At 44.1% G+C, this 21696-nt stretch overlaps 1 protein-coding gene across 1 annotated transcript in view; it reads right to left on the bottom strand.

The window, feature by feature from the left end:
- The window catches only part of LOC115155781 (radixin), a 41108-nt gene extending 27577 nt beyond the window's left edge, over positions 1-13531 (bottom strand). Inside the window, exons 1-2 of the mRNA XM_029702727.1 lie at positions 13374-13531; positions 10401-10500 (exon numbers count right to left, since the gene is read on the bottom strand). Coding sequence (XP_029558587.1) covers positions 10401-10412 — 12 coding nt within the window. The 5' untranslated portion in view covers positions 10413-10500; positions 13374-13531. The remainder of the gene's footprint in view (positions 1-10400; positions 10501-13373) is intronic.
- Between the last annotated feature and the right edge of the window lie 8165 nt (positions 13532-21696).

Here is a 21696-nt window from a genome sequence, read left to right as displayed (position 1 = left end):
ATTCTGGACGGTAAAGGACCCGGGAGGCAGGCTGGGGAGTATTGCCACCCGAGAGAGGAGATTGAGGCAGCTAAAGCAGAGCGGCGTTATTATGAGGCGCTGTACCAACAACGAGGCAAGTGCGAGAGACAGATTGGCAGAGTCAGGTTGGAGACCTGAGCCAACTCCCCGTGCTTACTGTGGGGGGCGAGTGATCAAGCAAGCACCATGTTATGCTGAGATACGCACTGTGTTGCCAGTGCGCAGCTACAGCCCGGTGCGCTCGGTGCAAGCTCCTCACAGGTGCCGTGCTAGAGTTGGCATTCAGCCAGGAAGGAGTATGCCTGCTCAGCGTTCCTGGTCTCCGGTGCGTCTTCTCGGCCCAGGTTGTGTTGGCGAACTGGTACCCCCAGTTCGCCAACACAAACCTGTGCGACCTGTCACAACGCCTCGCGCTTGTCGGGCTACGGTGATTATCCAGCCAGGACGGGTTGTGCCAGCCATAAGCTCCAGACCTCCAGTGCGCCTCCACAACCCAGTATACCCTGTGCCTGCTCTGTGCACCCGGCCTCCAGCGATGTTCCCTAGTCCAGAACTCCCAGCGACGTTCCCTAGTCCGGTGAGACCTATTCCAGCTCCACGAAAGAAGCCTCCAGTGATGATCTATGGTCCGAAGCCTGTAGAGATGATCCATGGCACGAAGCCTCCAGAGATGATCCATGGCACGAAGCCTCCAGAGATGATCCATGGCACGAAGGCTCCAGAGATGATCCATGGCACGAAGCCTCCAGAGATGATCCATGGCCCGGAGCCTGTAGGGATAATCCATGGCAAGAAGCCTGTAGGGCTGATCCATGGCCCGGAGCCTGTAGAGATGATCCATGGCCCGGAGCCTCCAGTGATGATCCATGGCACAAAGCCTCCAGTGATGATCCATGGCACAAAGCCTCCAGTGATGATCCATGGCACAAAGCATCCAGTGATGATCCATGGCACAAAGCCTCCAGTGATGATCCATGGCACAAAGCCTCCAGTGATGATCCATGGCACAAAGCCTCCAGTGATGATCCATGGCGCGGAACCTGTTGTGATGATCCATGGCATGGAGCCTCCGGCGACGCTCCCCAGTCCGGAGCCTCCGGCGCCGCTCCCCAGTCCGGAGCCTCCGGCGACGCTCCCCAGTCCGGGAACCTCCGGCGACGCTCCCCAGTCCGGGAACCTCCGGCGACGCTCCCCAGTCCGGGAACCTCCGGCGACGCTCCCCAGTCCGGGAACCTCCTGAGACGGCCTGCAGTCCAGAGCCTCCGGCGGCGGCCTGCAGCCCAGAACCTCCGGCGGCGGCCTGCAGCACAGAACCTCCGGCAGCGGCCTGCAGCCCAGAACCTCCAGCAATGAAGTAATTAAAGAGCAGCAATAAAATAACAATAGCGAGACTATATACAGGGGGGTACCAGTACAGGTAATATGTACAGTCGTGGCCAAAAGTTGAGAATGACACAAATATTAATTTCCACAAAAAGTTTGCTGCTTCAGTGTCTTTAGATATTTTTGTCTGATGTTACTATGGAATACTGAAGTATAATTACAAGCATTTCATAAGTGTCAAAGGCTTTTATTGACAATTACATGAAGTTGATGCAAAGAGTCAATATTTGCAGTGTTGACCCTTCTTTTTTCAAGACCTCTGCAATCCACCCTGGCATGCTGTCAATTAACTTCTGGGCCACATCCTGACTCATGGTAGCCCATTCTTGCATAATCAATGCTTGGAGTTTGTCAGAATTTGTGGGGTTTTGTTTGTCCACCCACCTCTTGAGGATTGACCACAAGTTCTCAATGGGATTAAGGTCTGGAGAGATTCCTGGCCATGGACCCAAAATATCGATGTTTTGTTCCCCGAGCCACTTAGTTATCACTTTCGCCTTATGGCAAGGTGCTCCATCATGCTGGAAAAGGCCTTGTTTGTCACCAAACTGTTCCTGGATGGTTGGGAGAAGTTGCTCTCGGAGGATGTGTTGCTACCATTCTTTATTCATGGCTGTGTTCTTAGGTAAAATTGTGAGTGAGCCCACTCCCTTGGCTGAGAAGCAACCCCACACATGAATGGTCTCAGGATGCTTTACTGTTGGCATGACACAGGACTAATGGTAGCACTCACCTTGTCTTCTCCGGACAAGCTTTTTTCCGGATGCCCCAAACAATCAGAAAGGTGATTCATAAGAGAAAATGACTTTACCCCAGTCCTCAGCAGTCCAATCCCTGTACCTTCTGCAGAATATCAGTCTGTCTCTGATGTTTTTCCTGGAGAGAAGTGGCTTCTTTGCTGCCCTTCTTGACACCAGGCCATCCTCCAAAAGTCTTCGCCTCACTGTGCGTGCAGATGCACTCACACCTGCCTGCTGCCATTCCTGCGCAAGCTCTGTACTGGTGGTGCCCCGATCCCGCAGCTGAATCAACTTTAGGAGACGGTCCTGGCGCTTGCTGGAATTTCTTGGGCGCCCTGAAGCCTTCTTCACAACAATTGAACCGCTCTCCTTGAAGTTCTTGATGATCCGATAAATGGTTGATTTAGGTGGAATCTTACTGGCAGCAATATCCTTGCCTGTGAAGCCCTTTTTGTGCAAAGCAATGATGACGGCACATGTTTCCTTGCAGGTAACCGTGGTTGACAGAGGAACAACAATGATTCCAAGCACCACCCTCCTTTTGAAGCTTCCAGTCTTATTCGAACTCAATCAGCCTGACAGAGTGATCTCCAGCTTTGTCCTCGTCAACACTCACACCTGTGTTAAACGAGAGAATCACTGACATGATGTCAGCTGGTCCTTTTGTGGCAGGGCTCAAATGCAGTGGAATTTTTGGGGGGGATTCAGTTAATTTGCATGGCAAAGAGGGACTTTGCAATTAATTGCAATTCATCTGATCACTCTTCATAACATTCTGGGGTATATTCAAATTGCCATCATACAAACTGAGGCAGCAGACTTTGTGAAAATGTATATTTGTGTCATTCTCAAAACTTTTGGCCACGACTGTATATAGAGCTAGATAGAGCTCCTGGGGCCCAGTCAGTACATCAAATAATACACACACCTGCAGTCACAGACAAAGGAAGGAGCTCTCAGTATTGCCAGAGAACTAAATAGAAAACACACGTCTCTGGCTCTCTTTCTCAGACCATATACCACTGTTGTCTTCAACAGTACACTAGGATAGACACACACACACACGTCAGTGTTGTGCTAGCTGTGGGTCCATCATCTGATGGTCTGAAGCTGGACTGTCTGAGGCTGGTCAGAGAGAAAAGCCTCTTAACACAATCACAGGTACACCTTGTTCATGTCCAGACTCCTGTCTAGAAGAGACAAAAACTGGGTTCAGATGTACTGTACGCACTGTGTGTACATGCTTTACTGGTGGGCAACAACGTGGCAGACACCTTGCGGGATGGTTTAATGTAAATGTTTAAAAACCTGCCCCACACCTCTAAACAGGGATTTAAACACTGGCGGGGGCACAGAAAACTGTTTATGTAGGATTAACTTCTTAGGCTGGGAGATGAATAACACTGCATCATTAACACGATGGACCACAATGACACTGAGGAGTTCTGAAATTGGAGCTGCAGGACCTCAAAAGTCTTGCACGTAGACCACTTTTTCCCCTTCAGCACAGTGGTCCAATTGAACACGACAGTTCTATGTATTGTATACATAGAATTATGATGTGGCGTGGATGCTGGTATTGGAGATAATTCTGATGCTCTACAGAGGAGACAGACTGAGGGTTAGGGAGATATGGAGCTGTGTAAATATCCTTTCCTTTGTGTCGTAGCAGTGATACCCATCCTATAGCCAAAAATAGCTATTTCTGTGAGGAAATAGTTGAATATGTTCGCATGTGCGCATTCGAGACCAAGAGAGAGCGAGAGAAACTGAGCAGGAAGGAGCGAGACTGACAGAGGAGAAGAGCAGACGGAGCAAGATGTCTCAGAAGTGATAGGAGCTAATCCCCAACTGACAAACCACATGGAGAGCAGAGCAGTGCACAGTGAATACTAGAAATCCTCATTCTCTGACTGCTATAGATACAGTAGCCACATCTGCTAGCTAGGGTCGGGGTCAATTCCGTTTCTGTTCAGCCAATTCAGGAAGTAAATTGGAAATGGGTTAGAAAAATCAGGCAGAAGAACAGATACCATCTCTATGCTTGATTGGCTATTTCTAGCCATTGTTCCAGTAACCCTCAAGGCAGAGGTAGTCCTTTACATATCCCCCACCCAAGCAACTTTGTGTGTGTGTTTTCGTTCAGTACCAGACAGGCCTAATTAAATGCACAGCTGTTTGTTGCTAAGCCGGTCACCAGGGGCTTTAAGGCAGAGGACCAGACTTGGGCTTTGCTCCTTTTCACCCCTCATCTATCCTCCTCCGGCACACCCTTCACCTTCCCATCATCTCCTTCACCCCACTATAACTCACCACTCCTGTCCCCTCTTCCTTTCTCCTCTCTGCCTTCCTCTCACCAATCCAGTCCTTTCTTTTCTTCTCATCGCCTTTCCTGTCATCTCCACTTCTTATCTACCCTCAGGCCTCTCCCGTCCTTCCACTCTCCATCGAGGCAGTCCCATTATCTCCAGGTCCAACAGAGCTAATCCCCACAGCCTGGGCAAAAGAGACATCCTCCTAACTGAGAGGTGGAGGACAGAGAGAGAGAGAAAGGAAGGAGAGAGAGCTGGCCAGAGAGACTAGGAGAGGGAGACAATAGAGAGGGGAGGACTATAAGCACATCAAAAGGTAGAGAAAATTAGGAGCACGGGAGAGCGAAGGTAGAAGTGGGGAGTGGAGGATTATGTAGAGCTTACGTTTTACTATGTGTGTGGGCTAAGGAGAGGTGGAGGGAGGGAGGGGATTGGTGAGTGAACTTCACACCTGATAATTAGATTTAGTGACTTGGATAATTCCCATTATATTAATGAAAACGGGGTTATGAAATATTTAAAGCCTGACTGTGTGTGATTATATTAATGAAAACTGGGTTATGAAATATTTAAAGCCTGACTGTGTGTGGCGTGGCCGGCGGGCACAGGCGTGCTGGTGTGGAGCAGAGAGTAGTGAGATGACCAGAGGGGCAACCTGCAAAACGCCTCAATAAATCAATAATGCATCAAGTCCAACTGCACCCCACACCATAGCTCTACAATGGTGATACATGCTTACAATCCACGCATATGCAGTATACAGATCTAGTCAAATCCTAGTTAAATAAATGTTAAATAAAAAGGTAGAAAAAAAATAAATCGAATAGAAAAATATCAGTTGTAAACTAACAGTGAAATGCTTACTTACGGACCATTCCCAACAATGCAGAGGGGAAAAAAAAGGGAAATAGAAAAATAATAAACAAGGAATAAATACACAATGAGTAACGATAACTTGGCTTTATGCACTGGGTACTAGTACTGAGGCGATGTGCAGAGGTACGAAGTAACTGAGGTAGATATGTACATATAGTTAGTGATAAAGTGGTTAGGCAACAGGATAGATGTGCAGAGGAATAAAGTAATTGAGGTAATTTTGTACATATAGTTAGTGATAAAGTGGTTAGGCAACAGGATAGCTGTGCAGAGGAATAAAGTAATTGAGGTAATTATGTACATATAGTTAGTGATAAAGTGGTTAGGCAACAGGATAGATGTGCAGAGGAATTAAGTAATTGAGGGAGACATGCACATAAAGGTAGTGATAAAGTGGCTAGGCAACAGGATAGATTTGCAGGAGTACGAGGTAATTGAGGTAGATATGAACAGTTGAAGTCGGAAGTTTACATACACCTTAGCCAAATACATTTAAACTCAGTTTCACAATTCCTGACATTTAATCCTAGTAAAAATTCCCTGGCTTAGGTCAGTGAGGATCACCACTTTATTTTAAGAATGTGAAATGTCAGAATAATAGTTGAGAGAATTATTTATTTCAGCTTTTATTTCTTTCATCACATTCCAAGTGGGTCAGAAGTTTACAGACACAGTATTTGGTAGCATTGCCTAACTTGGGTCAAACATTTTGGGTAGCCTTCCACAAGCTTCCCACAATAAGTTGGGTGAATTTTGGCCCATTCCTCCTGACAGAGCTGGTGTAACTGAGTCAGGTTTGTAGGCCTCCTTGCTCGCACACACTTTTTCAGTTCTGCCCACAAATGTTCTATGGGAATGAGGTAAAGGCTTTGTGATGGCCACTCCAATACCTTGACTTTGTTGTCCTTAAGCCATTTTGCCACAACTTTGGAAGTATGCTTGGGGTCATTGTTCATTTGGAAGACCCATTTGCAACCAAGCTTTAACTTCCTGACTGATGTATTGAGATGTTGCTTCAATATATCCACATGATTTTCCTCCCTCATGATGCCATCTATTTTGTGAAGTGCACCAGTCCATCCTGCAGCAAAGCACCCCCACAACATGATGCTGCCACCCCTGTGCTTCACAGTTGGGATGGTGTTCTTCAGCTTGCCTCCCCCTTTTTTCTCCAAACATAACAATGGTCATTATGGCCAAAGAGTTCTATTTTGTTTCATCAGACCAGAGGACATTTCTCCAAAAACTACGATATTTGTCCCCATGTGTAGTTGCAAACCGTAGTCTGGCTTTTCATGGCGGTTTTGGAGGATTGGCTTCTTCCTTGCTGAGCGGTCTTTCAGGTTATGTTGATATAGGACTCGTTTTACTGTGGATATAGATACTTTTGTACTGGTTTCCTCCAGCATCTTCACATGGTCCTTTGCTGTTGTTCTGGGATTGATTTGCACTTTTCGCACCAAAGTACGTTCATGTCTAGGAGACAGAACTCGTCTCCTTCCTGAGAGGTATGACGGCTGCGTGGACCCATTGTGATAATACCTGCATACTATTGTTTGTACAGATGAACGCGATACTTTCAGGCATTTGGAAATTGCTCCCAAGGATGAACCAGACTTCGAGGTCTACAATTTTTTTTCTGAAGTATTGGCTGATTTCTTTTGATTTTCCCATGATGTCAAGCAAAGAGGCACTGAGTTTGAAGGTAAGCCTTGAAATACATCCACAGGTACACCTCCAATTGACTCAAATTATGTCAATTAGCCTATCAGAAGCTTCTAAAGCCATAACATAATTTTCTGGAATTTTCCAAGCTGTTTAAAGGCAAAGTCAACTTAGTGTATGTAAACTTCTGACCCACTGGAATTGTGATACAGGGAATTATAATTGAAATAATCTGTCTGTAAACAATTGTTGGAAAAATTAATTGTGTCATGCACAAAGTAGATGTCCTAACCGACTTGCCAAAACTATAGTTTGTTAACAAGACATTTGTGGAGTGGTTGAAAAACGGGTTTTAATTACTCCAACCTAAGTGAATGTAAACGTCTGACTTCGAATGTACATATAGGTAGGGATAAAGTGGCTAGGCAACAGGATAGATAATAAAAGGGTAACAGCAGCGTATGTGATGAGTCAAAAGAGTTAGTGCAAAATAGGTAAATGTAGATAGTTAACCAATAACTACCCGGACTAACTATTTAGCAGCTTTATGGCTTGGGGGTAGAAGCTGTTCAGGGTCCTGTTGGTTCCACCTGGTGTAGAGGTCCTGGATGGCAGGGAGCTCGGCCCCAGTGATGTACTAGGCCGTACACACAGCCCTCCACAATCAGCTCCTTTGTGTTGCTGACATTGAGGGAGAGGTTGTTGTCCTGGCACCACACTGCCAGATCACTGACATCCTCCCTCTAGGCTGTCTCATCATCATCGATGAGGCCTACCATCATCGTGTCGTCTGCAAACTTAATGATGGTGTTGGAGTCATACACGGCCACACAGTCATGGGTGAACAGGAAGTACAGGATGGGACTAACCAGACACTCCTGAGGGGCCCCCATATTGAGGGTCAGCGTAGCGGATGTGTTGTTGCCTACCCTCACCACTTGGGTCAACCCGTCAGGAAGTCCAGAATCAAGATGTAGAGAGAGGTGTTTAATCCCAGGTTCCTTAGCTTAGTGATAATCTTGGAGGGCACTATGGTGTTGAACGCTGGACTGTACTTAATGAACAGCATTCTCACATAGGTGTTCCTTTTGTCAAGGTGGGAAAGGGCAGGGTGGAGTGCAATAGAGTGTGTCATTTGTGGATCTGTTGGGGCGGATGATGGTGTTGATGTGCACCATTTCATGGCTACAGATGTAAGTGCTACGGGCCGATGGTAACCTGTATAAATGACTTTGGCGTTCTTGGGCACAGGGACTATGGTGGTCTGCTTGAAACATGTAGGTATTACAGACAGGGTCAGTGAGAGGTTGAAAATGTCAGTGAAGACGCTTGTCAGCTGGTCATCGCATGCTCTGAGAACGTGTCCTAGTAATTTGTCTGGCCCTGCGGCCTTGTGAATGTTGACCTGTTTAAAGGTCTTACTCATATCGGTTACGGAGCGCGTGATCACACAGTCGTCCGAAACAGCTGGTGCTCTCATGCATGGTTCAGTGTTGATAGCCTCAAAGCGAGCATAGAAGGTATTTAGATCATCTGGTAGGCACGTGTCACTGCACTGCTCATGGATGGGTTTCCCTTCCTTATCCATGATAGTTTGCAAGCCCTGACACATCCGACAAGCATCAGAGCCAGTGTAGTAGGATTTGATCTTGGTCCAGTATGGACACTTTGCCTGTTTGATGGTTCAGGGCATAGCGGGATTTCTTATAAGCATCCGGATCAGTGTCCCGCTCCTTGAAAGCGGCAGCTCTAGCCGTCAGCTCAGTGCGGATGTTGCCTGTAATTCTTGGCTTCTGTCTGGGATATGTAGGTACGATGCGCTTATTAATGAAGCCGGTGACTGAATACCAGAACATATTTCAGTCTGTGCTAGCGAAACAGTCCTGTAGCTTAGCATCTGCTTCATCGGACCACTTCCATACTGAGCGTGTCACTGGTACTTCCTGTTTGAGTTTTTGCTTGTAAGCAGGAATCAGGAGAATAGAGTTATGGTTAGATTTGCCAAATGGAGGGCGAGCTTTCTATGCGTCTCTGTGTGTGGAGTAAAAGGTGACAAGTACACACACACACAACAAACAAACAGACAAAAAGTACTCACACACAGAGAGAGAGAGACAGACAAAGACACTGCTAACCAAGCAGAGCCTATGAGAATATTATTCACTCCCTAGACTCCCTGCTGTGTCCTCCCATAGGTTGTCCCTCCAAATCTAGTTAACAAGGAACCCCTTTACAGCAGACAGAAAGCACACATTTGGACACCTATTGAGTGATGTTAGAGGAATAATCCCCCATTAAAACATGCCCAGAAGAAAGAAAGGGTCCTACACAGAAACCCACTGATTTAATGGAGTCTCTGGTCCCTATATCCACCCTTTTAAGAACACAACAGACCTGTCTGCCTCGCTCCCCAAAAACACACTGCACCCTGATGGAGGCATTCTTTACTCTCACCATGTCTTTTTGTGGAGTGTATCTGGAGGGGTCACTTAGACAGAACCTCTTACAGTAAGTGCAGACAACAAAACATCTGAATGACAGGCCACGGTAATACAATGCATTTAGTCTAACAATATGTTAACATATAAAAATGTCTGATGAACATCTTTCCCCTAAGGGCATCTTGGGGATTAGTTGGATAATGTATTGCCCAATCAGCAAAATGTGAACAAAGGTCTCTCTATCAATCTCTTCCTCTCTCTCCATCTCTCATTCCCTTTCAGTCTTTCGCTTTCTCTGTCTATCCATCTCTTTGTCTCCCTCACTCTGAGTCTCTGTCTGCCTTTCTCTCTTTTGTTCCCACTCTCTTTATCACTGTACTTTCCATCCCGTTCTCTCCTCTTCCCCTTTCCAAGAAGTGGAGGTGGCCCCATTCTAATTCCTCTCCCGTGTGTGTATGTGTGTGATGGAGTAGCCATGTCTGTAGAGTAGAGGGTTTACAGCGCTTATGTAAGATCTAGACCACAGGGAGACTGTCTGTCTATCTGTCTATCTGTCTGTAAGCTCTGAGCCTGTTAGAGACACAAGAAGCCTGTGTGTGTGTGTTGCTCAACAAAGTAGAAAGAGGGCTTTGTGTTTTCTACAAACAGGTCTGAAGTGGGTAATCAGGACTGTGTCTGTACTTGGTGTGCGTTTTTGTTTGTGTGTGTGTGCTTGTTTGAGGGGAGGGGGGTGCGTGCATGTGTATGTGAGCATTTGTTACAGTTGGGTTAGATGTGTTTTAACAAGTGGCTGTGATTCCTGCATGGTTTGACTGATACTTTGTGACAAAGCCTCAGGTGTTGAGGTGGAAAAGACATTGTGAAATCTCACAACATAACCTGAACATTCACTTCTCCTGTGAATATTGTTATATTCCTTCATACATCTTTATTTGTATCCTTTCTCCTGAGGTGAGTCTTACCGGTTTGGGCATCTTTGTCCTCTCTCCGGCCTTGCCCTTCCGCTGAGAAAATGCAAACAAAACGTCCTCCGCCTCGTTGCCTCGCCCTGGGCTCCACCGCCTGGAGGAGTGAGCAGAACCGTTATTATTAACACTATATAACAGAGACCCACATGGAAAAAAATACTATAGTTTACTATAGAATATTACAGTACTTACTATAGAATTATATAGTAAACTGTAGTAAATAATACAGTAATGTCCACAAAAACACTACTTTTTTAAACTATAGTAAATACTACAGTATTCAATATACCCTGCCCATTCCCTTTCCCCATATCGCAATTTGTGCCACCTGAGAGTGAGAAACTTACAGAAAAGTACATACCATACATTGTGTCCCTACAGGATATAGAAAAGAGCAGAAAATGTGAACTATCCATTAAGACCCAAGTCCTACCTGCCTACAGGTTATGGGAAAATATATATATTTTATTGACCTGTGACTTCACCACCCACCTCACGGCAGCCATAACATGTGACTCTGTGGTCATAAACTAGCATCCGGTGCCAAACACAGGTACTCCCTGTTAAGCCAACTCACTCAAACCTGCCTGGCAGAGAAAATATATAATGTGTTACCTGACCCCTCTATTCACCCAAAGCCGGAGGGTCACTCTCAAACAGATACAGCTTCCAGGTCACCATTCATGCAGAGACAATGAGGCTCTGCTCTCCACACACATACATATATTATCTCTCTCCCTTCCCTCTATCTCTCTCTCTCTCTCTCTCTCTCTCTGATGCAGTAGCTTAACAGAACATGGCATACAGGGCTCATAAAATGAATGGCATGCTTCACAGTAACAAGCCTCTTCCAGACCCTGTCTGTGTACCCCTCACAAATCATGTTTCCCTCCTCCCTCTTCTTTCACACTTTCACTGCTGTTGTACAAGCAAGAGCAAAGAGGTTGCTAAACACATGTGCCAGTGGGTTTAGTGTGTGTATTTACAGAGCTGATGGCAACATCTCCAGCTGTGGTGTGAATGACACTACAGAGGGTATACAGACAAATGATATGTAGCACCATTACAACAGCTATGACAACAACAACTGTACTAGGCTCTCCTTATGAGGCATTTCAACTTCTGGAAAGTTGTAGGAAAGGCTCACATGAGTGACAACGTGTAAGGCCTAATTCAACCCCCTACTGATACAGCCATAGGAGAGCAGAGTCTGGTGAACCATCCCCTACCTATTTAACCATAACAAAGTGTTTTATTGTAATATCCTGTATGGCCTGGTTCATTTCCTGATTAATACAGTCCTTTGTTTCAGGGTAATCACGTTGGAATGACAGGGATGGGATTTCCCTGAGGCCGCTGGGAAACCAAATGCATCGCCAAGGTAACCAGATAGCATCAGTCTGTGACCCTGCCAGCAATGTCAGTCATGCTGGTTCAGAACACCCTGTACAGACTGTTACAGAGCAGGGCCCTATCGTTGCTACCTCTATAGGTTTACTGTACAGCGGTGTGTGAAAGAAAAAGTGTCTGACATTTGAAATTGAACACATTAAATACAAGTATACGATCAGTGTTGTGTTCAGTTGCATAACCATGAGAAAAGCATGGTTATGTATAAATGTTTAATGTATAAATAGTAAATGTACTATAGTCTTCCAATATTCAACTGGAGGAGACAGTGTCCATGTCCAAGACTTCCGCAGGCACAGCATTATTCAACACACTATAGTACTGGAAGAAACATAAAACCTGCAGTAAAAAGGATCATGTTGGTAAGTCCTTTCTTAAATGAGTTGTAACCATAGAGAATGATGGCTATTTTAGCATGGGCATGAGAGCTTCCAACATGCTTCCACTATTTTAAAGTAGTCAAAGTAGTAAACTGGGTGGGAATTGCTATGTGTTGTAGCCTCAATGGTGCTGCCCATGCTGACACATTCTATAATGGCCCAGATAAAGATGAGTCCTCTATCTATTTCTATGGTTGTAACGCAGCCCCACAGGAGGGATGAACTGAGCAACAGGAGGGTTTGAGTGACAAGGACAATGGCCAATAAAATATGGTGTCCCACTGTGACAGGACTAATTAAAAGCGTCATCATAGCATCTGTTTCTGCCAGATGGCTTTACAAGCACCGTTATATGCTGTCAGGTCGCGCACTTCGAGTGGTGATATTCAAGGTCATGTTTGCCCCCAAAAAATACATTAACTCATATTGTCCTTTGTAGAATCTATAGTATTAGTCGCTGAGCGGAGCCAAGTGGAATTTGAATTAAGTTACTACGACAAAACATTTCTAAAACCACAGAAAACACTCCACTGGCCAGCTTGGGGACCTGGTCGCGAGAGCGCAAAATAGGCTACAATGTAACAAGAAACGGTTACAAATACTGCACACGTGTAATCAGCACCTGCAACAAAGTTGCAAACCGTTGTTTTTGTTATGCCTCAAAGGAGGGCATGTCACAGTTGTCATGAAAACAAACCAGGTAGTAGCCTACTTTCATTAATCTCATAGATTAAAAATATCCTAAATTACCACTGGACATTGAAAGCCTTATCTATGACAGCCTAAAGTGGATTAAATGTAACGTTAAGGTGAATGGAAATTACCAATTAGTTTGATGTTCGGTCACAGACAACTGTAGTGACATTTAACTGGTAACTTAGAGAACTTTTGAAATGTTTAACACTTAAAAGTTGTTCTATGGTCGATGGACCGTATGATCAGTAATGTCCTTCAATGAAACAATGAACATTATACCAAATGTTTTCACAATTACAAAAAGACGGGATTAATACCAATAGGCCTATAGAGAGAGCACATATATTATAGTTTACTGGATCGGGTTTATCTTGGTAACAAGTCTACATTACGACAGCTATGGTCGACCACAGAGCAAATTCCCTTTATTCTGAGCTGTTTAGGAGCCACCAGCGAATAAATGCACCCGTTAAAAACTCACCTCAGTTGATGAACTGCGTTCTGAAAACGGTAAACTGTCTCCCCGGGCCCACTGGGTAGCCTACTTTAAATCCCACGCGACCAAAATAGACCGGGTTGTTTCCCGTTAGACACCCCGCTATGTATGAAGCGACTGAGCCAGTTTCACCGCGGAGGAGGAGATGCAGTCAGTCAATATGGCCGTCGGACTTTTACCGTGCGGCGCGAGGCGTGGTTCATTGATGGAACACGCTCACTTAAAACTGTGTTGAGAGAGGAACATACACAAGCACAACGTAAATGTGATAAGAGTCAACTTCAAAATGTCTAGCCTTAACCTACAATAACCTGAAGGTAGCCCATAGAAAGATGGACTAGAGACAATATTTAAAATATTTCTGAACAACTAATGCTTTTATATAAGTTGTGTTGAGATCAGTTTCAACGCAGTGTTTCTATGAATCACATTTTTCAAGGGGCAAAATGTCGTAAATGTATCTTTTAATTTAGGGTTTTCCGGGGATAACATATGAGTGACTGCCAAGATCTGCTTGTGAGGATGAGACTTTAGAAACATAAGACCTATCAATTTAGACACTGACGAATTGTTGTCTTTCATGAATACATTACTGTATTACCAAGGAGGGTGTCAACAGGAAATGTAACTCACAGATTATGAACATGCTTCAACATACAGCACATACTAATAATGAGAAAATATGACTGCAACCGGACTTCTCTGTGTATCTAGGCCAAGACACCTGTCCTCATATCCTTCTGAGAATACAATAAGCCTACATTTAATGCACATATTTCAAACATGGTTTACACCCACTCTTCTCCCAATCACACATTCTTAATTCAATTCAAACGGGCTTTATTGGCATGGGAAACATGTTTACATTGCCAAAACAAGTGAAATAAACAATAAACAAAGTGAGAAGTAACAAAAAACATTAACAACAAAAAACTTTAAAAGAAATGTACAGTAAACATTGCACTCAAACGTTTCGAAAGGATGAAGAAGTTTCAAATGTTATATTAGCAGCTATGTACAGTGTTTTTAACAATGTGCAAATAGTTCTAGTACTAATAAATAATGGTTTATTTACAACGTTTGTGCTCCACTGGTTGTCCTGTTTTCATGGCAATGGGTCACAAATCTTGCTGCTGTGATTGCACATTGCAGTATTTCGCCTAACAGATATACTGTAGGAGTTTATCAATGTTTCATTTGTTTTCAAATCCTTTGTGGGTCTGTGTGATCTGTGGGAATACAGTGCATTCGGAAAGAATTCAGACCCCTTCAGTTTTTCCACTGTTTTTTTTGTTCTGTTACAGCCTTATTCTAAAATAGATCAAATATTTTTTTCCTTCATCAATCTACACACAATACCCCATAATAACAATGTGAAAACAGATTTTTAAAAATGTTTTCAAATGTATGAAAAACATACCTTATTTACATAAGTATTTAGACCCTTTGCTATGAGACACGAAATTGAGCTCAGGTGAATCTTGTATACATTGATTATCCTTGAGCCATGAGAAACAAGATTCTCTGGTCTGATGAAACCAAGATTGAACTCTTTGGCCTGAATGCCAAGCGTCACGTCTGGAGAAAACTAGGCACTGCTCATCACCTGGCCAATACCATCCCAATGGTGAAGCATGGTGATGGCAGCATCGTGCTGCGGGGATGTTTTTCAGCATCAGGAACTTGGAGACTGGTCAGGATTGAGGGAAAGATGAACGGAGAAAAGTACAGAGAGATCCTTGATGTAAACCTGCTCCAGAGCACTCAGGACCTCAGACTGGGTTGAAGGTTCACCTTCCAACAGGACAATGACCCTAAGCACACAGTCAAGACAAAACAGAACTGGCTTTGGGACAAGTCTCTGAATGTCCTGGAGTAACCCAGCCAAAGCCTGGACTTGAACCTGATCGAACATTTCTGGAGACACCTGAAAATAGATGTGCAGCGATGCTCCCCATCCAACCTGACAGAGCTTGACAGGATCTGCAGAGTAGAATGGGAGAAACTCCCCAAAAACAGGTGTGCCAAGCTTGTAGCTTCATACCCAAGAGGACTCAAGCCTGTAATCGCTGCAAAAGGTGTTTCAACAAAGTACTGAGCAAAGGGTCTGAATACTTACAGTACCAGTCAAAAGTTTGGACATACCTACTCATTCAAGGGTTTTTCTTTATTTTTACTATTTTCTACATTGTATAATAATAGTGAAGACATCAAAATTATGAAAAAACACATGGACTCATGAGTACTATTTAATGAAGCTGCAAGTTGAGGACTTGTGAGGCGTCTGTCTCTCAAACTAGACACTCTAATGTACTTGTCCTCTTGCTCCGTTGTGCACCGGGGCCTCCCACTCCTCTTTCTATTCTGTTTAGAGACAGTTTGTGCTGTCCTGTGAAGGGAGTAGTACACAGCGTCGTACGAGATCTTCAGTTTCTTAGCAATTTCTCGCATGGAATAGCCTTCATTTCTCAGAACAAGAATAGACTGACGAGTTTCAGAGAACGTTCTTTGTTTCTAGCCATTTTGAGCCTTTAATTGAACCCACAAATGCTGATGCTCCAGATACTCAACTAGTCTAAAGAAGGCCAGTTTTATTGCTTCTTTAATTAGCACAACAGTTTTCAGCTGTGCTAACATAATTGCAAAATGTTTTTCTAATGATCAATTATCCTTTTAAAATGATAACTTGGATTAGCTAACACAGCGTGCCATTGGAACACAGGAGTGGTGGTTGCTGATAATGGGCTTCTGTACGCCTATGTAGATATTCCATAAAAAAATCTGTCCTTTCCAGCTACAATAGTAATTTACTACATTAACAATGTCTACACTGTATTTCAATGTGATGTTATTTTAATGGAAAAAAAAGCTTTTCTTTCAAAAACAAGGACATTTCTAAGTGACCCCAAACTTTTGAACGGTAGTGTATATTTTATATTTGAGATTCTTCAAATAGCCACCCTTTGCCTTGATGACAGCTTTGCACACACTTGGCATTCTGTCAACCAGCTTCATGATGTACTCAATGAACAGGTATGCCTTGTTAAAAGTTCATTTGTGGAATTCCTTTCCTTCTTAATGCGTTTGAGCCAATCATTTGTGTTGTGACAAGGTAGAGGTGGTATACAGAAGATAGCCCTATTTGGTAAAAGACCAAGTCCATATTATGGCAAGAACAGCTCAAATAAGCAAAGAGAAATTACAGTCCATTATTTAGACATGAAGTCAGTCAATACGGAACATTTCAATAACTTTTAAAGTTCTTTCAAGTGCAGTCACAAGAACCATCAAGGGCTATTACGAAACTGGCTCTCATGAGGACGCCACAGGAAAGGAAGACCCAGAGTTACCTCTGCTGCAGAGGATAAGTTCATTAGAGTTACCAGCCTCCGAAATTGCAGCTCAAATAAATGCTTCACAGAGTTCAAGCAACAGACACATCTCATCATCAACTGTTCAGAGGAGACTGCGTGAATCAGGTCTTCATGGTTGAATTGCTGCAAAGAAACCACTGCTAAAGGACACCAATAAGAAGAAGGGACTTGCTTGGGCCAAGAAATACGAGCAATGGACATTAGAACGGTGGAAATCTGTCCTTTAGTCTGAGTCCAAATTTGAGATTTTTGGTTCCAACCGCATGTCTTTGTGAGACTCGGAGTAGGTAAACGGATAAACTCCACTTGTGTGGTTCCCACCGTGAAGCATGGAGGAGGAGGTGTGATGGTGTGGCGGTGTTTTGCTGGTGACACTGTCTGTGATTAATTTAGAATTCAAGGCACACTTAACCAGCATGGCTACCACAGCATGCTGCAGGATACTTCATCCCATCTGGTTTGTGCTTAGGGGGACTATCATTTATTTTTCAACAGGACAATGACCCAACACACCTCCAGGCTATGTAAGGACTATTTGACCAAGAAGGAGAGTTATGGAATGCTTCATCAGATGACCTGGCCTCCACAATCACCTGAACTCAACCCAATTGAGATGGTTTGGGATGAGTTGGACCGCAGAGTGAAGGAAAAGCAGCCAACAAATGCTCAGCATATTTGGGAACTCCTTCAAGACTGTTGGAAAAGCACTCCAGGTGAATCTGGTTGAGAGAATTCCAAGAGTGCTCAAAGTTGTCATCAAGATAAAGGGTGACTACTTTGAAGAATCTCAAATATAAACTATATTTTGATTTGTTTAACACTTTTTTGGTTACTACATGATTCCATATGTGTTATTTCATAGTTGTCATGTATTCACTAATATTCTACAATGTAGAAAATAGATCAAATTAAGAAAAACCTTGAATGAGTAGTGTCCACATTTTTGATTGGTACTGTATGTAAATGTGATATTACATTTTTTATAAATATGCAAAAAAAATATATATATATATTTTTGCTTTGTCATTATGGGGTATTGTGTGTAGATTGAGCCGTAAAAAATTATTTAATCAATTTTAGAATAAGGCTGTAACAGAACAAAATGTAGAAAAAGTCAAAGGGTCTGAATACTTTCAGAATTCACTGTATTTGTCTCTAATATGGTCATATCTTTGGCAGGAGTTAAGGAAGAGCAGCTCAGTTCCCACCTGATTTTGTGGGCAGAGCCAGGTCTGCCTATGGTGGCCTCTCTCAAAAGCAAGATTATGCTCACTGTCTGTACATGGTCAGGGATGTTCTTCATTTTGTGTCTGTCACAGAGGTCAGGTATTCTGCTGCTGTCTATTCTCTATTTAGGGCCAGATAGCATTCCGTTTTGCTTGGTTTTTTTGTGTGTCAAAATGTTATATTTTTGTTTTCTCATAATTTGGTTGGGTCTAATTGTGTTGCTGTCATGGGGCTCTGTGGGGTCTGTTTGTGAACAGAGCCCCAGAACCAGCTGGCTTAGGGGACTCTTTAGGTTCATTTCTTTGTAGTTGAGGGCTTTGTGTGGGCATTGCTTCCTTTTGGGTAGTTGTAGAATTTAACAGTTCTTCTGGATTTTGATCATTAGCGGGTATAGTCCTAATTCTGCTCTATATGCATTGTTTGGGGTTTTGAGTTGTACATGAAGGATATTTTAGCAGAATTCTGCATGCAGAGTCTCTATTGGGTGTTTGTCCCATTTTGTGAATTCTTGGTTGGTGAATGGACTCCAGACCTCACAACCATAGAGAGCAATAAGTTATATTTTAGCCAGATCCTAATTTGGATGTCCAGTTTTACAGTATGTTCCTTTTGATGGCAAAGAAAGCCTTTCTTGCCTTGTCTCTTAGATCGTTCACAGCCTTGTGGAAGTTACCTGTGGTGTTGAGGTTAAGGCCAAGGTAGGTTTAATTCTTTGTGTACTCTAGGGCAACCGTGTCTAGATTGAATTTGTATTTGGTGTCCTGGCAACTGGACCTTTTTTCACATATAGTCTACACATTCTCATTGTTAGTCAGTCACTGTTTACTGACTGTCCCTCACACTCCCACCACATCGTAACTGTCCCCATTCTGTATCGATGAGTCATACCTAACTACTGATGTGGTTACTTTACACTCCATTACCACAGCCGTATTAGGTGACTCAGTCTGTTTCTGACTCATTCATTATCTCAGTTTGTAGCTTGGCATCACTAACTCCCAATACCAACTGCACTATCGTCATCTAGTGGGAATTCATGGCAATGTCATCCTACACTGCAGGTAGGCACTGCAGGGGAGAGCTACTGTAGCTGTCTATTGTGGTCTATTGTGGTTGGTAATTTGTCAAAGAGATGAGAAGAAATTGAGTTCTCGCTCTCTCTCACTCACTCTCACTCCCTCTCTCTCCCTCTCTCTCACTGGCTCATGATCTCTCTTGGTTTTTTTTTTTTTGTTGCTCTTTTTTGTTTGCGCTCTTCTTATTAATCAAATCAAATTGTATTTGTCACATGCGCTGTATACAACAGGTGTATACTTTACAGTGAAATCCTTACTTATGAGCCTTTTTGCACTAATTGTAAAACTGTTCTGAGTTTAGATCGACAAATCTATCCCTACGGCCATGAGCCAGACTCTTCTCATTAACTCAGTGAGGTTATTATGTCTGGGAGAATCTGATTCCATTCAAATCTTGTGGATGCCACAACAATCCACTGAATATTCATAGTGCAGTGGCCTCACTATTGGATTGTAGCTCAGTGTGTCAATATACAGTAGCCTACATCTATAATGAAATCTCTGCATTATACTTCTATGATGATGAAAGCTATGCATTGTTGCATGTATAAGACATCTGACTATTGTATACTCTAGTCTAAGTATAATGACAAAGACATCGAGGTGTATCTGTAATTTTTAGACATCTCAGCTGCAGTCCCTGGTAATTGTCTAGTCTTTTTATAGTATTGGGACATGGGGTGTGGCAAAGGGGATTACAATCCCTCTCTAATCTGTCCCTGATCTTTGATTAATCTGTCCTCTCCTCCCCCCATCGACTCACTCATTCTTCTGATTTACCTCAGTAGGTATAAAGCTGCCCCTAGACACTGATCTCTGGTCAGTTTAGCAATTTCCACCTAATAGTTAAATGTGGGATTAGATGAGGGTAAACTGATTCTAGATCTGTGCCTATGGGCAAATTCTATCCAAAGTATAACGCTATTGCACAGTCTTACTGTATAAATTGACCTGAGGATTAATTGTTATTTAAACTGAAATCAAGGTTGCATGAGTGAGTTTAGCAAGTCTATTATTAAGTAAAGTCAAGTAAGTGCTTTGTGATGGGATTCATTGATATAGGCCTACAGTAAGTCGATTATATGGGCTGGTTAAGAGTTGGTTAAGAGTATTATGAGACCATGGGGCTGAGGCCAGTGTGGGGGAACAAACCAATATCTATGATCCTATTACTGAAGTGGAGACAGGAACAGGGATGGGGAGTAACTGATTAGGCCTACATGCAATCAGATGCATGTAATCTGATTACGAAAAACACATTTACATTACATTTACATTTAAGTCATTTAGCAGACGCTCTTATCCAGAGCGACTTACAAATTGGTGCATTCACCTATAATATCCAGTAGAACAACCACTTTACAATAGTGCATCTAAATCTTTTAAAGGGGGGGGGGTTAGAAGGATTACTTTATCCTATCCCAGGTATTCCTTAAAGAGGTGGGGTTTCAGGTGTCTCCGGAAGGTGGTGATTGACTCCGCTGTCCTGGCATCGTGAGGGAGCTTGTTCCACCATTGGGGTGCCAGAGCAGCGAACAGTTTTGACTGGGCTGAGCGGGAACTGTGCTTCCTCAGAGGTAGGGAGGCGAGCAGGCCAGAGGTGGATGAACGCAGTGCCCTTGTTTGGGTGTAGGGCCTGATCAGAGCCTGAAGGTACGGAGGTGCCGTTCCCCTCACAGCTCCGTAGGCAAGCACCATGGTCTTGTAGCGGATGCGAGCTTCAACTGGAAGCCAGTGGAGAGAGCGGAGGAGCGGGGTGACGTGAGAGAACTTGGGAAGGTTGAACACCAGACGGGCTGCGGCGTTCTGGATGAGTTGTAGGGGTTTGATGTCGAGGCAGGGAGCCCAGCCAACAGCGAGTTGCAGTAATCCAGACGGGAGATGACAAGTGCCTGGATTAGGACCTGCACCGCTTCCTGTGTGAGGCAGGGTCGTACTCTGCGAATGTTGTAGAGCATGAACCTACAGGATCGGTTCACCGCCTTGATGTTAGTGGAGAACGACAGGGTGTTGTCCAGGATCACGCCAAGGTTCTTAGCACTCTGGGAGGAGGACACAAGGGAGTTGTCAACCGTGATGGCGAGATCATGGAACGGGCAGTCCTTCCCCGGGAGGAAGAGCAGCTCCGTCTTGCCGAGGTTCAGCTTGAGGTGGTGATCCGTCATCCACACTGATATGTCTGCCAGACATGCAGAGATGCGATTCGCCACCTGGTTGTCAGAAGGGGGAAAGGAGAAGATTAATTGTGTGTCGTCTGCATAGCAATGATAGGAGAGACCGTGTGAGGATATGACAGAACCAAGTGACTTGGTGTATAGCGAGAATAGGAGAGGGCCTAGAACAGAGCCCTGGGGGACACCAGTGGTGAGAGCACGTGGTGCGGAGACAGATTCTCGCCACGCCACCTGGTAGGAGCGACCTGTCAGGTAGGACGCAATCCAAGCGTGGGGCGCGGCGGAGATGCCCAGCTCGGAGAGGGTGGAGACGAGGATCTGATGGTTCACAGTATCAAAGGCAGCAGATAGGTCTAGAAGGATGAGAGCAGAGGAGAGAGAGTTAGCTTTAGCAGTGCGGAGAGCCTCCGTGACACAGAGAAGAGCAGTCTCAGTTGAATGCCCAGTCTTGAAACCT

Source organism: Salmo trutta, chromosome 20 (assembly GCF_901001165.1).
Source record: "Salmo trutta chromosome 20, fSalTru1.1, whole genome shotgun sequence".
NCBI lineage: Eukaryota > Metazoa > Chordata > Actinopteri > Salmoniformes > Salmonidae > Salmo > Salmo trutta.
The sequence above is the reverse complement of the archived record's forward strand: the minus strand, read 5'-3'. Positions and strand labels throughout refer to the sequence as shown.